The 15,750-nt window shown below is 49.4% G+C and overlaps 1 protein-coding gene across 6 annotated transcripts in view; it reads right to left on the bottom strand.

Annotated features, from left to right (window-relative positions):
* Positions 1 to 8,143: 8,143 nt before the first annotated feature.
* The window catches only part of RASGEF1C (RasGEF domain family member 1C), a 109,658-nt gene continuing 102,051 nt past the window's right edge, over positions 8,144 to 15,750 (bottom strand). For 5 of the 6 annotated variants that reach the window (XM_055284929.2, XM_055284931.2, XM_063642491.1 and 2 more), the window contains 2 exons: positions 9,356 to 9,428; positions 8,756 to 8,866 (listed from right to left, as the gene is read on the bottom strand). In XM_055284929.2, coding sequence (XP_055140904.1) covers positions 8,842 to 8,866; positions 9,356 to 9,428 — 98 coding nt within the window. In that variant the 3' untranslated portion in view covers positions 8,756 to 8,841. Of the gene's footprint in view, positions 8,867 to 9,355; positions 9,429 to 15,750 lie in introns of all 6 variants that reach the window. The other variant, XM_055284930.2, reaches the window with a different exon arrangement.

The following is a 15,750-nucleotide window of genomic DNA, read 5'->3' as shown; positions in this document are numbered from 1 at the left end:
CAGTGAAACCCCGTCTCTACTGAAAATACAAAAAATTAGCCGGGCGTGGTGGTAGGCGCCTGTAGTCCCAGCTACTCGGGACGCTGAGGCAGGAGAATGGCATGAACCTGGGAGGCAGAGTTTGCAGTGAGCCGAGATTGCGCCACTGCACTCCAGCCGGGGCGACAGAGCGAGACTCCGTCTCAAAAAAAAAAAAAAAAAAAAAGACGGGGTTTCACCATGTTGGCCAGGCTGGCCTGGAACTTCTGAGCTCGGGTGATCCGCCTGCCTCAGCCTCTTAAAGTGCTAGGATTACAGGCGCGGCCTCTGCACCTAGCCTCTCTACTGTTTTTTGAGTGCCCTTAGCCTTGAACTTACCTACACTGTGTTCAAAGGCAATTCCTTTGGGGAGCGCTCAGAAGCTGTCTGTCCTGTGCCTTGCCTCTCCTCTCCTGGGCAAAATTTCTCAGTCACTGCTTCATTGTGGGTGGTAGGGACAATGGCCCACTTTCTCAGAGTGACACCCTTGCTTGATGAGTGGATTGGGTAGGGACTGCAGCCTCTGATCTTCCTGGCTTGCCTCTCCCAGCACAGAATTTCCACCCTGGCTCCACAGCCTGACTCAGTGTTCTCAGACTGAAGCCCCTAGGGCAGAGTCTCCACTCTGCAATGGAGGGGCTGAGTGGAGGAGGGGGCCCTGACCTCGCAGCTGCACTCGCTCCGGATTTAGCTTCTAACACAGAGCTGGGCGGTGCGGGGTGAGATGCTGGCAGCCCGACTCTCCCGTGGAGATAGGGTAGCCTTGCCCGGGAGCTGGGGGACAGAGAGCTTTGTGTTGTTGGCTGCACCCACCTGGCACAGAGCTTTTGTCACTCTGAGCTGAGAGTGAGGATGGAGGAAGTGGTGACAGTTCAAATGTCATAGTGCTCACTGTTCTTACTGAGCTTCGGTAGATTTTTCTTGAATCAATTTTTCTTCATTTGGTCTATTCTTTTAAGACAATTTCCGGGCTGGGTGTGGTGGCTCACACCTGTAATCCCAGCATTTGGGAGGCGGAGGCAGGCAGATCATGAGGTCAGGAGTTCGAGACCAGCCTGGCCAACATGGTGAAACCCTGTCTCTACTAAAAATACAAAAAAAATATAGCCAGGCGTGGCGGCAGGCGCCTGTAATCCCAGCTACTTAGGAGGCTGAGGCAGGAGAATTGCTTGAACCCAGGAGGCGGAGGTTGCAGTGAGCCGAAATTGCGCCACCGCACTCCAGCCTGGGCCACAGAGTGAGACTCCGTCTCAAAAAAAAAAAAAAAAAAAAAAAAAGACAATTTCCGGAGACTTAAAAATATCCTTTTTACCCCTTGCACTCGTTCTGCTGGGAAGGGGGTCCATAGGGCTCCCTCGGCTCCTCTCCTCTGCTGCCCTTTGAGATTCCTGCTCCTGATGCTTGGCAAATCCCCTTCATCCTCACTGCCCTGAGGAGCTCCCTGGCTCTCCCTCCCTGAGCCTGGGCCCCAGGGCGTTTCCTCCTCTGGTAGCTGCGTGTGTCCGGGATGCTATTATTTTGGAGGAACATCACATTTGAGAGAGACCCACCTTTTGCTGTCTGTGTACTCTCCTTCCCGTTTTCCTGCTCATTTCTGTGGGTGCAGAGCTCTCTTGCTGGGCTATAGACCCTCTCAGATTTGGGAGCTCTACCCTACCCCCTACAGTGATTTACTGTACTTTTTGGGTGTAAAATGTTTTTCTGGGGGGACGGGAGACAGGGTCTCATTCTATCACTCAGGCTGGAGGGCAGTGGCTCAATTATAGCTCACCACAGCCTTGAACTCCTGGGCTCAAGCTATCCCCCTCCCTCAGCCTCCCAAGTAGCTGGGACTACAGGTGTGCGCCACTACACCTGGCTAATTTTTAAATTTTTTGTAGAGACAAGGTCTCACTATGTTGCCCAGGCTGGTCTTGAACGCCTGGCCTCAAGTTATCCTCCTGCCTCCCAAAGTGCTGGAACTATAGGCATGAGCCACCATGCCCAACTTAAAATCAATTAAAAAAAATCAAAGTAGTACTTAAAAGTACTTCATAGTGTTAAGAGGGTTTTAACAGCAGCTACCATTCCCACTCCCCCTTCCTTTCATGTTTTCTGTTCCGCAGAGGCACCCTGTGGTAAGGATCAGGACAGTCATGCCTGCCAGCTCTCTCACCATTTGGGCTTCTCCTGGAGCTCTGTCCTCCCACGGGCCGTCATCTGCTGGGTGCTGATAAGAGGCTGTCTCCCAGGACTTCCTGTTCTCTCCCTGCTTTGGGTCCTGTGACTGCTGACCCACATCATCTTTCTTGGTTTATTTCCTCATTTTGGTGGCATATATCTTGCTGCAGGAACGTAATCCTGATGCTGAGTGTTGGCAAGGATTTGTGGGGCCACTGAACCATGCTGGTGGGCTGGTACGTCCATCGTGGGGTGAGGGTGCCTTTCCACGTCAGTACATGAAGCATCCTTATTACAGCTGCAGAGTATTCAATGGGGAGGCACACAGGGATGTATTTTCCTGGCTTCCTATTTATGGACATGGGTTGTTTCCAATCTTTTGCTGTCAAACACTGCTGTGACGAATAGCCGTATGCAGACTTCATTTGAAGGCGTGTAAGGGTGAAGGGAAGATCACTTGCTAGAGGTGACATTGCCGTGTCACGGCATCCACATATTTGTAATTTTTTTTTTTTTTTTTTTTTTGAGACGAAGTCTTGCTCTCGTTGCCCAGGCTGGAATACAGTGGCACGATCTCAGCTCACTGCAACCTCTGCCCCCAGGGTTCAAGTGATTCTCCTGCCTCAGCCTCCCAAATAGCTGGGATTACAGGCATGTGCCACCATGCCCGGCTAATTTTTTGTATTTTTAGTAGAGATGGGGTTATGTTAGCCGGGATGGTCTCGATCTCCTGACCTTGTGATCCACCCATCTCAGCCTCCCAAAGTGCTGGGATTACAGGCGTGAGCCGCTGCACCTGGCCACCATAAGCATCTTTTTACACGTTCGAGCTAGGTATATTTCCTCTTCTGTGAACCATTTCTTACCCATTTTTCCATTGGATGGTTGGTCTTTCCATCTGCTTTGGAATCATCTTCAGGCAGACTTTCATCCCCAACATTTCACTGAAATTCCTTCTTTTGAGGTCACTATTAATGTCCACATTGCCCAACCCCCAGGCCAGCTCCTGGTTCTTATTGGACGTTCTCAGCAGCATGTGACGCAGTTGGGTGGCTGCTGCTTCTCGAGTCTTTCTTTAACAGCTTCTGTCTCTTCTGTGGTTTCCTTCTTAACTTCCAGAAACTCTTTCTCAATGCCCTTGATGGATTTTCCTTATTTCTTCAACCTGTAAACATTTGAATTTCCAGGGCTCAGTTACCTTCTCTCTGAGTGTTGCCCACAGACCCTTTATCCAGGTCTTCAGCAGCCTCCTGGCCGGTTTCCTGTGAAGGGTCTCGATGTGTAAGATCAAACCATCAACTATAAAGATGTGTTCTAGATGAAGAGGTTGTCTGCGTGAGTGCTAACGGCTCCTGATTTAAACCATACTGTGCTCTAAATTGCTGTGTTTCATTTATGTTTCTTTTCTTTCTTTTTTTTTGAGACAGGATCTTACTCTGCTACACAGGCTGGAATGCAGTGATGCAATTAGCTCACTGCAGCCTCGACCTCCCGGGCTCAAGCGATCCTCCCACCTCAGCTTCCCGAGTGGCTGGGAGCACAGGTATATACTATTACCACCATGCCTAGCTAATTTTTAAATTTTTTGTAGAGATGGGGTCTCACTGTGTTGCCCAGGTTGGTCTCGAACATCTGGGCTCAAGTGATTCACCCACCTCAGCCTCCCAAAGTGCTGGGATTATAGGCGTGAGCTACCATGCCTGGCCTTCATTTATATTTCAATCCAGAAGAAGGATAAATCATTATTTAAATACTGGGGTGCAACTGTCCACAAAAGCAATAGGAGCGAGGAATTCATTGAGAAGTTTTCTGCCCCCTATGAGGCACTAGTCTTCCTTCCTTCCTTCCTTCCTTCCTTCCTTCCTTCCTTCCCTCCCTCCCTCTCTTCCTTCCCTCCCTCCCTCCCTCCCTTCCCTCCCTCCCTCCCTCTCTTCCTTCCCTCCCTTCCCTCCCTCCCTCCCTCCCTTCCCTCCGTCCCTCCCTTCGTTCCTTCTTTCTTGTCTTCCTTCCTTCCTGTCTTCCTTCCCTCCCTCCCTCCCTTCCTGTTTTCCTTCCTTCCTTCCCTCCCTTCCCTCCCTCCCTCCCTCCCTTCCTTCCCTCCCCTCCCTCCCTTCCCTCCCTCCCTCCTTTCCTTCCCTCCGTTCCTTCTTTCCTGTCTTCCTTCCTTCCTGTCTTCTTTCCTTCCCTCCCTCCCTTCCTTTTTTTTTTTTTTTTTTTAAACGGCATCTTGCTGTCTCTCCAGGCTGGAGTGCAGTGGCACAATCTTGGCTCACTGCAACCTCTGCCTCCCAGGTTCCAGTGATTCTCCCACTTCTGCCTTCTGAGTAGCTGTGATTACAGGCACGCGCCACCCCACCCAGCTAATTTTTTGTATTTTTTAGTAAAGACGAGTTTTCACCATGTTGGCCATGCTGGTCTTGAACTCCTGACCTCAAGTGATCCACCCGCCTTGCCCTCCCAAAGTGCTGGGATTACAGGTGTGAGCCACCGGGCCCAGTGGATGCACTAGTCTTACTGTCCCACCAGCCCCTTGCTGTCAGCCCATCCTGCATAGGGCCAGGAGCACACACCCATCTCCCACTGGGGCTGCAAGAAAGGGTTCGAGCTCCTGCTGTTTGGGGGCCTTCGACTGGGCTCTGCAGGTGCTGGGCTGGGCTGAGGAGCGAATCCATGTGCTGGCACAGGAGCAGGTGCTGGGCTGGGCTGAGGGGCGAATCCGCATGCTGGCACAGGAGCAGGTGCTGGGCTGGGCTGAGGGGCGAATCCACGTGCTGGCACAGGAGCAGGTGCTGGGCTGGGCTGAGGGGCGAATCCGCGTGCTGGCACAGGAGCGGGTGCTGGGCTGGGCTGAGGGGCGAATCTGCTGGCACAGGAGCAGGACTATGGAGGTCATTTGTGACATCTCCACTGTGCAAATAATGTGCTGATCTCAGGTTTTTTCGCTGAGTTTAGGTTGTAAAAGTGGAAGTGTTGGGTCAAAAGCTATGAGAGATCTTTTTAAAACTGACCATGTTACTGCCACCCCCAGAACTCTTCCCTGGCTCCCCTAGAGCCTTTGGGGTAAACTTCAAGCTCCTTGGTCTGTCCTGTGGGTTCTTTACCATTGGCCTCTGCCCCAACACGTGGGATTTCCGCCTCCTCCTTTGCTGAACTGCTGTCAGCTTTGCCCACTGGGTAAAGGTCTGTTGGTCTGTAGTGGGGGTAGCTTATGCCTTAGATCCCTTCATTCCACTTAAACTTCCCATCTCTCCTGTCCTACCTGGAGGCCCAGGGTGGGATGCTGAAGATGCTGAAGAAGACGTTGTCAGGCACCCGGCCCAGCTGAGGCACATCCCAAGTGGGGCTCTTGACTGTGATCCCAGCTGCTCACCTCCTTGACCCATGGGTGGGTGAGTCAGTGGTTGGGAGCTAGAAACTGGGGAGGGCATTGCTCGGAGGGTGTTGTGGGTACACGGGGCACTTCCAAGGGGTGAGGGGGTTGCCCCTCCTGGAGAACCACTCAGGAGCCCTGCAGGGTTGGGAGATGCAGAGGCTTGAGGTGTGATGCCTGCCTGAGGGCTGTGAAGGATGAGGGGCCATGTCAGCGTTTGTTTATCTGTCCCTGAGTTGTTAGGGAAGGGACTGTGGCAGTCCCTGGGGCAGCCCTACTCACACCTCTGAGGTTATCTGGGGTTCTGCCCTGGGGGCTGCATGGATTTTGTGGAAGGCTGGATGGGGCTGGGTTCCCAGGCTAAGTTGCTGACCACAATGGAAATGCCTGCTGTGGTCTAATGCTGGTGACCCCCTAAATTCCCACGTTGAAACGGAATCCCCAGCATGAGGGTATTAAGAGGTGGGGTCTTTTGGGGAGTGGGTAAGTCCTGGGGGAGCGGCCCTTGTGAATGGGCTTAGTGCCCTCAGAAGAGGGGCTGGAGGCAGCTGCATACCCCTTCCGTGTGAGGGCATGCAGGCGGCACCACCTGTGAGGGGCCAGACACTGAATCAGCCGGTGCCTTGATCTTGGACTTCCCAGCCCCCAGAACTGTGAGCAGTTCATTCCCATTGTTTATAAACTACCAGCCTCTGGTATTCTGTTACAGCAGCCAGAACCAAGACACCATTTCCCAAGGAACTGCTTGGGGTGGGGGGCAGTCCCCAGTGATGCAGTGATGGGGGGCAAGGGTGTCAGAGAACCCATGGGTCCCCCATGTGAGAATGAATCAATTTGGAACCCCAGCCAGGCCCAAGGCCTCTGAGGCAAGCCCCAGCCAGGGAAGAATCTTCCAGTCTGCAGGCTCCACCCCACCCCAGCTCCCTCCCTGCGGTTCGACTGAGTGGTGTTGGGGGTTTGCATCACCTAGTGCCACATTGAACTCACAGGCATTAGTCCTGGGCACCACCTGTGCTGCTGACATCTGCCCGCAGGCACAGGCCCTGCCCTTTGGAGCCCCTGGGGGCCGTCCCATCTGGCTGGCCATGACACTGGAGCCGGGACTACAAGAGGACAAAGACGCCTCTGAGCCAAGGAGCAGACTGTGTGGCTGTGAGCAAGGCCTCCCTGGGCCCCGAGGCTGCACCTGGAGAAGGCACACGGTGTCTGGGTGGGTCCTCTGAGGGAGCTCGTGCCCTCTGGCCGCACCAGGGCCTGGCACCTAGCAGCTGCTCAGAGGGGTGCAGAGCCAGGCTGAAGGCCCCTCGGAGGATCCTGAGGCACAAAGGTGCTCAGCCTGAGCCCCCAGCCCTGCCTTCTCCACGGGGCTGGCTGTGGGCTGCCTCCTTCCCTCCTGCCCCAGAGCCTCCCCTGCTGGGGTGAGCCTCGGGGCCCCCAGCTTCACCTGGCCATCCTCCTGATTACCCATCCTGGGCTGGGCCACTGGGGGGCTGCTGCCAGGAATGGCTTCTGGGAGATGGGCCCTGCACCTGAGGCTGCAGCTCTGACTGGATTGACAAAGCAGGGAACAGCACGTCAGGCAGTGGGAACAGCATACTGGTGCGGCCAGGAGGCAGGGACGGTCCCCGCTGACCTCTGGAGGGGGCTTTACTCATGTTGCCCAAGGAGTGCCAGGGACTGAGGGTGTCAGGTGGGGATGAGGGTGAGAAGGTGGCTCTAACCAGCTCCTGGAACCCCCCAAACTCCTGGGGTTTGGCCCCCAGGGCTCTGCCCAGGCCCTGCGGGAGCCCTGCCCCCACCTCTCCACACTACCCGCCCTCCCTGGGGTCTCAGATGGAAGAGGTGGGCTGGGGTGGTGCAGGGCAGATTCTGCCTGGCCCCGATGTGCAGGCCCCGTGCCTCTGCTGGGCCCTTCTGGGGCCTTGCTGTGGTCCTGGCTCACCAGGCAGAAACCCTGAGTTGGCTGAGGCACCGGCTGCTGGTGGCCCTGTCTCTGCCTGTTCCCCAGATGGGACCCAAGTCCAGACAGCCAAGTCTGATACTGAGTAGGACTCCACCGCTGAGGGGCCTGACGTGGCCTAGAGCCGGCCAGGGTGGGTCAGTGCACCCCAGCGCTCCCTCCCCAACCCACCCGCCACCCAGCAGGCCCTGACCAGGAAAGGGGGTGCAAATTGCACTCACTCCCTGACTTCCTGGCTAGATGACCTTGTCACGTGTCAGGTGGGGTCTCGGCTGCTCCCCGGCCCACTGCTTGCTGGCTGTTTGTGAGGGGCTGGAAACAGACAGGGCGGGGCTGTGGGAGGGGCCTGCTGGTGGGCCAAGGGGGTTTTGTCGGCTTCCGCACGCCCTGCTCTGGACAGGGGGCACCAGGCACAGGCAAGGCTGTGCGTATCCCTTACCAAAGGTTAACCGAGCATCCACCACGCACCAGGCTCTGTGAGCACGACACGGGGTCTCTGGATGGGAAACGGTTACCTGGTCCCATGCCTGAACTGTGGCTACAACAGTCCCTGGGCTGAGTTGAAAACCTGCCAGGCATCCTGGCCAAAGGTCATCTCAGGCTGGCAGGTCAGCGACATGGGGTGGACGTGGATAGGCGGGGTGTACGGGTGTGTTTATAGTGACCAGAGTTTTACAAGGGGGCTGGGTGGCAGGACTGCTGTGGACACACTGTAACATCATGTGTCCAGTTTGTCCTGCTGATGCGTTCCACAGCTGTCACCAGAAAGCTATCTCCTGGGGCCAGCAGCATCCAGGAAGGGGGTACCTGGGGCTGCAGAGACAAGCTCGTCGGCAGGGCAGGGTGAGGGACCATGGGCGGAATGGCAGTGGCTGCCAGTGGGCTCGGGGCTGGCGCAGGCATCTCACGTCGCACCGTGATGCCTGCTGTGGCTCCAGCAGTTCCCAAGCCACCTGGTGACAGACTGTGGGTGGTGGCCAAAGTGGCACATGTCACCAAGCAAGGTCTCGAGCTTGCAGTGGCCCCACCCTCTGGGGCAGTGCTGTGCCCTTGCTGAGGATGGACAGGCTGACCAGGCCCCATGGTCCTGAAGGCAGGATGTCCCCAAGGCATGTGCCGCCCGCACGTCTGGAGGCCCTGGGTCCTGCCAGGGCCGAAGTCCCACAAAAGGTCTCCTGTGCCCGTATGGCCACTGTGGGGGGCAGCAGGCCACGGGGTCGGCGTTCGCAAAGTAGCGAGGCGCTCCCCAACCTCTGCCCGCTGGGCCACTGAGGCAGGGCTGTGGACGGCTTCTGCGGGCTCCATCTCTTCCTCGACCCTCAGCTCAGCGCTTTCATGTCTTCCCCAGAATAGAAGATCTGCAGATTTAAGCGTGTCGGGAGCGGTGAGAGCCTGGAGCTCCCCACCCCAGTTAGACTACTCTCCAGCACAGTCACTTTCTCAGTGCGCTGAGGAGAGCCGGCTTCCTGCCCCAGAGGGGTGTTCTGCAAATCCCCGTGTCTCAGCCCTGGAGGTCCATTGCCATGGATCATTTCCGACTGCCACTCGGATGTGTTAACACGCCGAGCAAGAAGGAGGTGGGGTGTGTGTCCCACTGTCTGGCATAAAAATATAGACTGGGAGTCCCTGTCCCTGGAACATGCATCTTGACTGCCCACAGAGGCAGCCACCAGCCATGGGGGAGTCACAGGCTCAGCCTCCTCTCTTCATCCCTATGACCGTGGCTTGATCCCCACTGTGGGCTGCTCAGGCTCCCAGGAGGCTGGTGACCTGGGTAACTCTGAAGCCCCTCGGCCCTGTCCTAGTCCCAAGCAGCCCCCAGGTCCCATCTCGGCGCGAAGACTCACCTTAGAGCTTTCCATCTCTCTTTTTCTGTTTGGTTCTCTGGGCTCTCACTTTCATAAGAAGCCAAATAAAGACCTAGACAGAAAATGAAGTGAAATTTCACAATTACGGTTGATGATAATAACCTGTTCTACACCCAGATGATAATAATCTGTTCTACACCTGGTATATTTCCGTGGGTCTCTTTCTGGGTTCTCTATTCTGTCCCATTGATCCACGCGTCCATCCCTCCCCTAATACTGTGCTGTCTTAATGACTGTAGCTCTATAATATTTGCGTGAGGGCTTTTGCTTTTGTGTGAAACTCACTTCAAATGATGTGTAAATACATGAGTCTTCATTTCTCTAGAATAACTAACTGCCCAAGAATGCAATGGCTGGGTCATATCATAGTGGCATATTTGGAATAAGAAACTCTTTAGCCCTATATTCTGAGGATTATCTCTTCCTTTTCCCTGCTAAAAGTTGTATAGGCTTACATTTTCCATTTTAGTCTGTGATCCATGCTGAGCTAATTATTTGTATACGGTGTGAGGCTTGGGCTGGGGTTCATGTTTTGGTCTGTGGATGTCCGGATGCTCCGGCACTGTTTGTTGGAGGGCTAGGTTTCCTCCATTGAGTTTTTTTTGTTTTGTTTTGTTTTTGTCAAAAATCACCTGGTATATTTGTGTGGGTCTCTTTCTGCGTTCTCTATTTGTCCCATTGATCCATGCGTCGATCCCTCCCCTAATACTGTGCTGTCTTATTGACTGTAGCTCTATCATATCAGCCTTAACATCAAGCAGACTCATTCTTCCCATGAATCCTTTTCAAGATTGTTTTAGCAATTCTAGTTCCTTTGACTTCCCATACAAATTTTAGGAGAATCTTGTCTCTATCTTACAAAGAGTGTTGCTGAGATTTGGGTAGGAATTGCATTAAACCTGTACTTAAATTCTGGGAGGAGAATTAATACCTTTGCTATGCAGTCGTTGCGTTCGTGAACATCCTATGTCTCCACTTATCTACATCTTCCTTGATTTCTTTCATCAGCATTAACTTTTTTTTTTTTTTTTTTGAGACGGAGTCTCGCTCTGTCGCCCAGGCTGGAGAGCAGTGGCGTGATCTCGGCTCACTGCAAGCTCCGCCTCCTGGGTTCACACCATTCTCCTGCCTCAGCCTCCCGAGTAGCTGGGACTACAGGTGCCCACCACCACGCCCGGCTAATTTTTTGTATTTTTAGTAGAGACAGGGTTTCACCATGTTAGTCAGGATGGTCTCGGTCTCCTGACCTTGTGATCCACCCGCCTCGGCCTCCCAGAGTGCTGGGATTACAGGCGTGAGCCACCGCATCTGGCCCATCAGCGTTAACTTTTAGCACACATGTCCTGTGCATGTTCTATTAGATTTCCACCTACATATTTCATGTGAGTGACTGTAAATGGTGTTATAATTCTAGTTTCAGCGTGCACATGTTTATTGCTCATACGTAGAAACACGGCTGATTTTTGCACGTGTGTCTTGTATCCTGCAACCTTGCTGAACTCCCTTATTAGTTCTAGGGGTTTTTGTAGATTCCTTGGGATTTTTTTTCCTCATCATCTGCAAATAGGGACAGTGTTAATTTTTCTTTCTGATTTGTGTGTTATTTCCTGTTCTTGCCTTATTGCACCAACTAGATCTTCCATTACTATGATGACTGAGAGTGGGGAAGAGTGAACATCTTTCCTTGTTACTGGTCTTAGGAGGAAAGCATTAAATCTTCCACTGTTAAATATAATGTTTGCAGAAGCGTTTCTGTAGATGCAACTTGTCATGCTGATAAATTCCCTTCTATTACTAGTTTCTGAGAGTTTTTACCATAAATGCATGTAGAAATTTGTCAAATGCCTTTTCTGCATTGATTAATATAATCATGTGTCTTTTCTTCTTTAGCTGTTTAGTATAGTGAATTACACTGATTGAATTTCAAATATTGAACAGCTTTGCATCCTTGGAATGAACCCACTTAGTCATGATGTATAATTATTTTTACACATTGCTGAACTCTATTTGCTTATTTTGTTAAGGATTCTTGTGTCTATATTCATGAGGGATATTGGCCTATATTTTCTTTTTTTGGACTGTCTTTGGTTTTAGTATCAGGGTAATACTGGTGCCAGGGTTTGAATGTTTGTGCCCCTGAAAAATTCATGTTGAAACATAATCCCTAATGCAACAGTGTTAACTAACAGGTGGGGTCTGTAGGAGGCGATTAGGCCATGAGGTTCTACCCTCGTGGATGGGATTAGTGCCCTTATAAAAGGGCTGGAGGGAGCCAGTCTGGCCCCTTTTTGCCCATCTGCCATATGAGGACACAGCATTTGCCCCTTCTGCCATGTGAAGACACAGCAAGAAGGCTCCACCTTGGAAGCAGAGAGCAGCCCTCACCAGACATAGCATCTGCCTTGATCTTGGATTTCCAGCCTCTGAAACTGTAGAATATATATATATATATATATATTTAACTCAGTGGTAAGTAAATGTCTGTTGTTTATGAATTACCCAGTCTAAGGTATTTCGTTATGGCAGCTCAAACTGACTAAGACAATTGGCGTCATAAAATGAATCAGGAGGCTCCCTCCTCTGCCACTTTCTGGAAGAGATTGTGGAGAATTGGTGTTAATTCTTTAAGCATTTGGTAGAAGTCTCCAGTGTAACCATTTGAGCCTGTAGACTTCATTTTTGGGAGTTTTAAAATTATAAATTCAATTTATTTAATAGTTACAGGGCTATTCAAATTATCTATTTTATGTCAAGTTGTAGTAATTGGTGTTTTTTAAGGAATTAGTCCATTTCATTTAAATTGTTAAATTCATGTGTGTGACGTTGTTTGTTGTATTCCCTTATTATCTTTTCAATGTCTGTAGTCGTTAGTGATACCCTGTTTTAGTCCTGGTACAACAGTCCCCTATTATCTGTGGGGGATACATTCTAAGGCCCCTGGTGGCTGCCTGAAACTGCAGATAGTACAGAATCCTATATATACTTGCCTTGGATCCCTTTCCATCTTAACTAAGCACTCATCAGGCACTTTTGCAGTTTGAGATGCAACGGCAAAACTAGCAAGAATTTATTTTTCTTTCTTCAGAATTTCATGGATAAGTTTGTTCTTACTGTAGATCTTAGTAATCTCAGCATACCATTTTTTCCCTTAATTTGAGAACTTTCACCTCATCATTTAACGGAAGTGCTTTACAGCTTCTCTTTGCCATATCTGAATTGCCTGCATCACTACTCAGGTACTTTGCCAGGTGCGGTGGCTCACGCCTGTAATCCCAGCACTTTGGGAGGCTGAGGCTGGTGGATCACTTGAGGTCAGGAGTTTGAGACCAGCCTGGTCAACATGGTGAAACCCCGTCTCTACTAAAAATATAAAAATTAGCTGGGCATGGTGGCTCACGCCTGTAATCCCAGTTACTTGGGTGGCTGAGGGAGGAGAATCGCTTGAACCCGGGAGGCAGAGGCTGCAGTGAGCCAAGATTGCGCCACTGCATTCTAGCCTGAGTGACAGAGCAAGACTCTGTCTCAAAAAAAAAAAAAAGGAAATAAGGGTTACCTGAACACAAGCACAGTGACACTGACAGTTGATCTGATAACTGAGATGGCTCTAAGTGACTAACGGGCAGCATAAATACAGCACAAATGCTGGCCAAAGGGATGAATCATGTCCCAGAAGGAACACAGCGGGATGATGTGTGTTTCATCACGCTACTCAGAATGGTGCACAATTCAAAACTTATGAATTGCTTATTTCCGGAATTTTCCATTTAGTGTGTTCAGACCATGGTTGACCGAGGGTAACTACAGATAAGGGGGGACTACTGTATTAGTAATTTGTGTCTTTTCCTTTTCTTTGTCAAGAGGTTCTTTGCTAGATGGCGACAATTTTATTGTTCTTTTCAAAGAACCAGCCCTTGATTAACTTTGTTTTTCTGCTTACGGGTTCATTGATTTCTGCTCTTATTTCCTTCTTTCTGCTGGCTTTGAGTTTATTTTGCTCTTCTTTTTCTAGATTCTTGATGTGGGAACTTAGATTATTGATTTGAAACTTTCCCTTTTTTCTAATGTATGCATTTGCTGCTATAAAATTTCCTCTCAGTCCTGCTTTAGCTGTCCTACAAATTTGATTGTATTTTCAGTCAGTTCAATTTTTTTTTTAATTTCTCATAAGCCTCTTTGATCCATGGATTATTTACAAGTGTGTCATTTAATTTCTAAATGTTTGAAGAGTTTCTGTTGTCTGATGCTACTGTTTATAATTTAATCCCACTGTGGTTGAAGAACACAGTGTGTTATGATTTCAATTACTTTAAATTTGTTTCAGCTTGTTTTAAGGCTCAGGATTTGGTATATCTTGGTCTATATTCTGGGGGCAATTTTTTAAAATGTGTGTTCTACTGCACTTGTATGGAGTGTTCTGTAAATGTTGATTAGATCCTGTTGTTTGATGATATTGAGTTCTTTTTCTTTGCTGATTTTCTGTCTAGTTGTTCTATCAATTGTTCAGAGAAGGGTGTTGACATCTTCAATTGTAATTGTAGATTAGTTATTTCACCTTTCAGTTTGATCAGCTTTTGCTTAATGAATTTTGCAGCTCTAATGTTTGGTGGATACATAGTTAGGATTGCTATATCTTGGGGGACTGACCCTATTATTAATATATAATGTCCTTGTTTCTGGTAATTTTCTTTCTTCTAAGGTGTACTTTATCTGAAATTAATATTGCTACTCTTGCTTTCCTCTAATTAATATTAGCATGCTATATCTTTTCTTCTTTTTTTACTTATCAAAATGTCTCTATCATTATATTGAAGTGAGTTTGTTGTAGATAGCATATAGTTGGATCATTTTTAAAAATTGACTTTGTCAATTTCTTTTACTTGGTGTATTTAGACCATTTACATTTAATGTAATTATTAATATGTTAGGACTTAAGTCTGCCTTTTTGTATATTTTTTTGTTTTCTTTTTGTTCTGTGTCTTGTTCTCTGTTTTATTTTTCTTGTCTTCCTGTGGTTTACCTGAACAGCTTTTAGAATTCTATTTTTATTTATCTGTAGTTAATTCCTGAAGGATGTTTTCACTGTATATAGGATTCTGGCTTGACAGTTCTTTTTTTTTGGCAGTTGAAAAATGTGCCACTGTCTTCTGGCCTCTTGGTTTCCAATGAGAAATTTGACATGATTCAAAGTGTTTTTCCCCTATGGGTAAAGTGTCATTTCTCTCTCAGTGCTTTTAATATTTAAAAAAAATATTTATTTTTTAATTTTTTTTTTCTTTGAGACAGAGTCTTGCTCTGTCACCCAGGCTGGAGTGCAGTGGCACGATCTTGGCTCACTGCAATCTTTGCCTTCCAGGTTAAAGCAATTCTTGTGCCTCAGCCACCCAAGTAGCTGGGATTATAGGCATGTGCCACCACAGCTGGCTAAATTTTGTATTTGTAGTAGAGACGAGGTTTCGCCATGTTGGTCAGGCTGGTTGGTCAGGCTGGTTGGTCAGGCTGGTCTCGAATTCCTGGCCTCAACCAATCCACCTGCCTCGGCCTCCCAAAGTGCTGAGATTACAGGTGTGAGCCACTGCGCTTGGCCTCAAGATTTGTTTCTTTTTCTTCCGTTTTCAGAAGTTTGACTACAATGGGCCTTGGTAGGGGTTTCTTTAGTTTTTCCTTTTGGGGATCATTCAGCTTCTTGAATCTGTAGGTTTATGTTTTTTCCAACTCTGGGAACTTTCTAGCCATTATTTCTTTGAGTACTTTTTCAGTCCTGCCCTCTTTTTCCTCTCCTCCACAGATTGTGATGACACGAGTGTGGGATCTTTGGTTATAATCCCACAGGTCCCTGAAAATATGTTTCAGTCTATTTTCTTTCTTTTTTTTTTTTTTTTTGAGACAGTCTCACTCCTCGCCCAGGCTGGAGTGCAGTGGCGTGATCTCGGCTCACTGTAACCTCCACCTCCTGGGTTCAAGTGATTCTCCTCCCTCAGCCTCCCGAGTAGCTGGGACTACAGGTGCCCGACACCATGCCTGGCTAATTTTTTGTATTTTTAGTAGAGATGGGGTTTCACCGTGTTAGCCAGGATGGTCTCGATCTCCTGACCTAATGATCTGCCCACCTTGGCCTCCCAAAGTGCTGGGATTACAGGCGTGAGCCAACACACCCGGCCGTTTCAGTCTATTTTCTCCCTGTTGTTCAGATTGTATAATTTCTATTGTTCTATCTTCCAGTTCATAGATTCTTTCCTCTGCCTTCTTTATTCTGCTGTTAAGCCCATTCACTCAGTTTTCCATCTCAGTTATTGTATTTTTCAGTTCTAAAACTCCCATTGGCTCTTCCTTATATCTTCCGTTTCTTTGCTGAGACTTTCTATATTTTCATTTGC

Source organism: Symphalangus syndactylus, chromosome 7, assembly GCF_028878055.3.
Source record: "Symphalangus syndactylus isolate Jambi chromosome 7, NHGRI_mSymSyn1-v2.1_pri, whole genome shotgun sequence".
Lineage (NCBI taxonomy): Eukaryota > Metazoa > Chordata > Mammalia > Primates > Hylobatidae > Symphalangus > Symphalangus syndactylus.
This window is presented reverse-complemented; position numbering and strand designations above follow the sequence as displayed.